Consider the following 6154-nt stretch of genomic DNA (forward strand, 5'->3'; position numbering starts at 1 on the left):
TATATATATATATATATATATATATATATATATATATATATATATATATATATTTAAATGTACGAAGTACACGTAATTTCCGAAGACGGTTAATTAGAATTCTGCTCGCGTAGCTCACTGTATCTCGCCGAGTCGCGTGTTGAAAATGTATAAAATGTTCTCGGCAGTACGTTTAAAACACGAGTATAATGAACGAGTATAACGTGGCGCGCCATAAGGGGAAAACCGATATTCGGACAAGAAATGCCCGGAATTTTCGCGACTGTACGCTCAATTACGCTGACGGAAAATTTTAACATCGTCCACGAGCTGTCTTACCTTGAACAGAGTCGGAGCAGCCGTAATGTAATTAGCGAGCATGTATTGGTATCATCTTTATTGTTGTACCTTCGTTCGTTCAATGCGAATCAAATTATACAGTCGGCTGTTATATCACAGTCTCACGATAATTATAACTATACGACATTACAAACTCATCTGGCTCGTTCACAACGGTACGATTACACAAATACATACCCGTACACACAGTTTGCACGTGTTGCGCGGCATATTAGACTCTGATCTGTCGATACTAAATGGAGGCGGATGCTAAATGGAGGCGTATACCTTGGCGCAGTTTGCACTGTTGATGCACAGACACAGGAATGTCTCGAGGCTCGACTTTTTCTTCTTTCATGCCCAAGCTGAAGCGTCGCTCATGTCCGCCTTCGAGTGTTTAGAGAGTGCTTGGGTCCTCTGCTCCATTGTTAAATATCTATTCTGATTTTGGGATATATAGATATCGGGATACAGTCGATGAGCTTTATTTGATTTCAGGTTTTCTTCTCTTTAATGGGCCATCGGCCCTCTTTTTCACGATTATCAAAATATCGGCCGCTCAAATAATAGTTCAGTGTCCGCGATATATGCCTTCGCTTGTGATGAGGAAAGGGACAGTGTTTATTTATTTATTTTTATCATTGCATTGTGGAAAAACGGTGGCTCATCATCAGGGCCTTTCACGTAGATTAAACGTGTCGAGGGGTACGTGTCGGGATGTACATTCTGAATGGTTTTTTTCCGATTGGCTTCATATGGTCATCGGTTCCACGTTAAAATTCTCTCGTTGTTACATCGCCGGTGCACAAAGTTATTCAATTTATTGTTACAAATTCCACGGGATTTTTTTTTATGTAGCCATTTAATCGAATCGTCAATTTCACACGGAACAATCGCGTACGTAACGTTCAATTATCGAGACTCACTTAAGACTAAGTGTGTAAATGATAATAACAGTAACAACAGTTTATTATCGGCCAGGTATCTGCGAAGGCATACGAATAAATACACATCGATATTAATAGAGCAACGTGATAATGAAACGATAAGAGAATCCACAGCACGACGTGCGTGAAGACTGACTCACGCCGCAGTTTATATTTCTCGCGGCTATCGCTTCTCTCTCTCTCTCTCTCTCTCTCTCTCTCTCTCTCTCTCGCTCGCTCGCTCGCTCACTCGCTCTCGTTCTTGCTCTCGCTGTCGCGCTCCCCGCAGTGTGGGACTGTTCCTTTGACACAGAGAGGTTTATCTCGCCAGTTTATTTTCGTCCGTTATCGCAATTACATCATCGTCGATCCGCCACTTTATAAAAACGATAGGTTTCGAGGGATTTTGATATGAAAGCTTAATAAGAAGTCTTTATTTATTTCTTTCCACACTCGAGAGATCAGAATTTCTACGGAGTGGACACGAGATGTGTGTGGACGTTGTGTGTCTGTGTATGTGTGTGTGTGACGTCACTCCAGGAATGGCACAGCTGTCATCGAGCGAGCGATCATCTTGGCCCTTTCGTACCGTGATATTCGCTCGGAACGCTCACTAATACGTAACGTTACGTCGGTGACCGCTACCGCGGTCGATCGACAAACTTAAAGCAACGAGATGCGAAAGGTCGGTCCAATCGCGTATCTTACACAAGACAGCGAGTTTTCTCTACATACACGACTTATGTGTACGTTCTTCTCCTTTCTCTCTCTCTCTCTCTCTCTCTCTCTCTCTCACGCGCGCATACATACACACACTCTTCTTCTCTCCTTCTAAATCGCATCGCTTCACGAGTTCGCCTCGTCCTCTACGACACTGGCCCGTTCTCGAAAGTTACGCAACGGTAAACTTAACTAACAACGGTGGCCGATCATCCGAGTCCGCGACTCGTTTACGGATCTCCTGGGTCGCCATCGAGGAACGCGAGCGTCTTTGGGGCGAAAGGTCGACTCGAGGAATGAGAGAGCCGCGGTAGGTAATTGGCGGCCGCCTGTGATATGTGAATGAAAGCTTACAAACTGCGTTGTACTAGGAGAGATAGTTAAATGGAAAGAAAAAGAAAGACAAAAACGAAAAGATGATACCTTCAGGGGGGAGTTACGCTCGGCGTTCTATTATTATCTCAAGCGCGTCGACGATTTACAATTTTACGTTAAGGAAGTGCGGTCAACAACGTCCATGGAGTGTCCGTTTGTCATTGCGCGACAGGAAACGGATCCTCCCCGTCTTCGAGAGTCACCGATCTCATGAATCCCCGTCACTGTTCTCTTCACCGGCGCAGCGTTTCACAGTTTGTACACTCGAAAACGACTCGACGTTTCCGCCCACTCGAGTTCCTCCTCGACAGGAGCGATCGCGGGCCCCCTCGTCGCCGAGCCGCCCGCGGCTTCTCGTTACAACTCGGTCGTGAGCGGCTCGGCCTTCTCGACGATCACGTGGAACTCGGTCTCTCTGTACAGCCTGCCGTCCGGCACTACCATGGTTATCCTACTGTCAACCGGTGTGCCGGAGGTGGCCGCCTCTCTGCCGATCACGCCGTTCTTCTTGGAGACCACGTCGGGCGCGTTGGTCGGCACACTGATCCACTTCTTCCGGTTGTTCCGTCTGCGTCTCCGGCAACACCAGACGATCAGGCACACGGCCACTATCAGGGCGAGCAGGGCGGCCGCGATGATGAGAATGAAGATGAGCATAGAGCCGCCGAGCGAGCAGTGGCGCGCCTCGTAATCGGTGAAGCTCGTCGGTACACCCTCCACCCGGGCATCCAAGCAGAGGAACGTCTCCGGGGTCTCGTTGATCGGCTCCTGAGGTTGCAACGTTGGCGGCGCGAGCGAGTTTTGTCTCGCGTAGAACCGCGAGTACACGTTGCTGTAGTTGAGCACGTTGTTCTTCCACACCGGCAGCATCTGGCAGTCGCAGGCCTGTGCGACCAAGAGATTGTCGAGCTCCGGCCGGAAGCTCGTGCGGTCGAACATCAACGAGCCCTCCTCGAAGCTGTTGACGCTGTTGTTCTTGAAGATGAGATCGTGCAGGCCGTTCGCCGACGACGACGGCGCTCTGATTTCACGATCCGCGCGTATACCTAAAAACGCGCCTACCCCGATGCTGCCGAATGTGTTGTTCTTGACGATCACGGCGCCGTGCGCCGTCACATCGAACGCCTCGCTCTCCAGAGTGTCGATCGCGCAGTTCTGTATCGCCACTGTGCGCGGGCTCCTCACTATGAAGGCGTCGCTCCGTACGACGCCCATCCTCACGCCGTCCAGCATAAATTTGTGGTAGACCTCGATGTCGTTCATCGTGCGGCTGGGCACCTGCTCGCCGAAACTGCCGCCGATCACGTGCAGATAGCCGACGTCAAACTTCTTGAAGGCTTGCGCCTCCGTCGTCTCGATACGGCAGTTCTCCAGCCGCAGGGTGTCCGTGTGCACCAGATTGGCGAACGAGAAGGCACTCAGCTGGCCGATCCTCACGTTCTCGAAGGTGATCGCTTCGACGTCGCCGCGGAACACAAAGCTCGGCATCACGTCGATGCTACTGTTCCTCACGGAGATTCGCGTGCGTGCGCTATGCGCCGATAGCTCGAAGCTCTGCCGCACCAGGCTCAGATTCGCCACGTTCACCAGGTCCACCGATCGTAGCCCGACCATCGAGGCGAGACTCGAGTTTGTCAGGATCACGGACGAGCAGTTGCTCACCACTATCCGGCTGGTGTGCGGGCTCAACCGTCTGTCTCCCTCCGTGGTCAGGATCAATTCCTGCGGAACGAACGAATTCTTAGATTAGTATCTTATTCATCTCGCTTTGTCCACTTTATACTTTAACACAGCGAAGGTGGCAATTGAAATTAATTTCCTCCTGGGAGAAATTCCAGAACGATTCGAAATCACACGATAGGAGCAAAGGCGTAAACCTGTTTGAATTTGTTTCGTCAATATCTAGACGTACACTGAAAAATTGTTAATTTCGCTACAATTATAGTCATTCTCGGCGCCAATAATGTCTCTTGTTCTAACAAGAGAATGATACACACAGAAAAATGTCATTCTACTGCCAAGAAAAGCGATTTCTCTCTCTCTCTCTCTCTCTCTCTCTCTCTCTCTCTCTCTCTCTCTCTTTCTCTCTCTTAAGTAATGGTTACCTTCAACAAAGAATATTTTCTTGATAATAGTCTTAAAATATACTCATTGCAAATTTGAGGAAAGCTCGTCATCGTGTATTCGAAAGAAGAATTTAATCTCTTTACAAGAATATTGTGAAATTTTATCGGAGAAAAAGTTGGTTCGATTCTGTGTGGTAAAAGCAAACCGAATTTTTGTCTTAATTTAATATTCTCTCGGTTGAAATGTTAAACTCATTAGAATGCAAAATGTGTTTTGAGCGAATTTAACGAACTTGTGATGAACTTGGGTCAGATTTGCGAATATATAACACCTATGAAATACTTGAAACATGTACTCGAAGGCAGTATGTATTTTTTGTGTGAAATAGCAACACGTCTAGAAAGTTATCATTGATCAGCACTGCAACATTAAAGTAACATTTACTAAAAAAGGATAATTCTCCCGACAATAATTCTTTCACTACGCAGTTACAGTTACAAATACCAAACCGTTTTTTATCGTTGCAGTAATGAGAGGCACGTTGACTGAGCTATTTGAGATTATCTTTTAATCAGAAGCAAATACGGGAGGGAGAAGAGAAGTTAATGGCACAGAGAGGATATTTATGAAGCCGGTTTCGTTTCAAAGTACTCCCCGTCACGGGAAGATTTTCTCGCCCACGAACTTGAATTCGGACACGATATCACCGAGGAAGGAAGGGAGGAAGAGAGGGAGAGAGCAAAGAATCGCAGCGTTCGAGCGTAATTTGGGTAGCACGACGCAATGCGCCGGATCCGGGCGGGCCCTAATAGGGTTCGAATAGCCGTAATTGCGGGTCTAACGATCCTAATTATTCGCGACGTGTGTGCGCACACGGTGCCGCGGTCGGTTTCGCTGCTAATTATCGCGAATAATGTCGTTGTCATAATCACGGGACAGAGAGCTTAATTTCGCGAAGGACCATGTTGCAGTGGTCGTCATCGTCGTCGTCGTATCCGTCTCTCACGGGAGTCGAAGGACACTCGTCTTGACGGCAGTAATCTCCGATTCAAGGAGTGTCTCTTCCTCGTTTCAAATCGACGTTTCTATCGCTACCTCCTTCCCCTCCCTGCCTGGGCTTCTAATCGGTGTTTTTCCTTCCCCCCGATCGACTCCGCGCGCATTTACACGAAGCTATCTCGCTTCTGTCGGATTTTCCGCTTTAGCGCGCGCGCGCGCGCGCTCGTCGTCGTCGTCGTCGTCGTCGCATACGAATTAGATCAGCGCGGGATTATCCGCGTCGAGCTCCTCGTCTGCGTCGCACACGAATGCCGTTTTCGATATCTGCGTGGATGGCAGCTATTCGTCTCGCGTGCAACGGCAAATGGACTCGTAGAAAAAGCGACGGGGGACCATTTTGGCAAACTCGCGCTATCGCCACGGGATCGCTTCGCGATGTGTACTCGCTGTCTCATTTGTTCGCATTCGCAACTTTCGCAGCGACGCCGGAATGTCGCCGATAACGCTGGTCGACGACTGCCAAACGTATCGGACGGTCGATCGAGGAACGCTGCGATTCTCCCGCTTTGATCGGCCACAAAGGGGTCGCGTGCGATATCTCTCGCGCACTTCTCGTCGCTCGAGGCCGCGAGTGTGTATGCTGCTCTTATTAATTAGCACACTCTCCAGACTAATCGATTTGGTCGAACATCGAGTTTCAAGAGAGAGAGAGAGAGAGAGAGAGAGAGAGAGAGAGAGAGAGAGAGAGA

At 48.7% G+C, this 6154-nt stretch overlaps 2 protein-coding genes across 22 annotated transcripts in view; one reads left to right on the forward strand and one right to left on the reverse strand.

The window, feature by feature from the left end:
• LOC116848927 (E3 ubiquitin-protein ligase MYCBP2) overlaps positions 1-6154 on the forward strand; it is a 299038-nt gene that overhangs the window by 10491 nt on the left and 282393 nt on the right. The window lies entirely within an intron of this gene.
• LOC116848930 overlaps positions 922-6154 on the reverse strand; it is a 27410-nt gene continuing 22177 nt past the window's right edge. For all 5 annotated transcript variants that reach the window (XM_032825564.1, XM_032825559.1, XM_032825562.1 and 2 more), the window contains exon 3: positions 922-4061. In XM_032825564.1, the coding sequence (XP_032681455.1) occupies positions 2697-4061 (1365 nt within the window). In that variant the 3' untranslated portion in view covers positions 922-2696. The remainder of the gene's footprint in view (positions 4062-6154) is intronic.

This window comes from Odontomachus brunneus, unplaced genomic scaffold (assembly GCF_010583005.1).
Source record: "Odontomachus brunneus isolate Ranch 3 - 2012 unplaced genomic scaffold, Obru_v1 Obru_scaffold_102, whole genome shotgun sequence".
NCBI classification, from domain to species: domain Eukaryota; kingdom Metazoa; phylum Arthropoda; class Insecta; order Hymenoptera; family Formicidae; genus Odontomachus; species Odontomachus brunneus.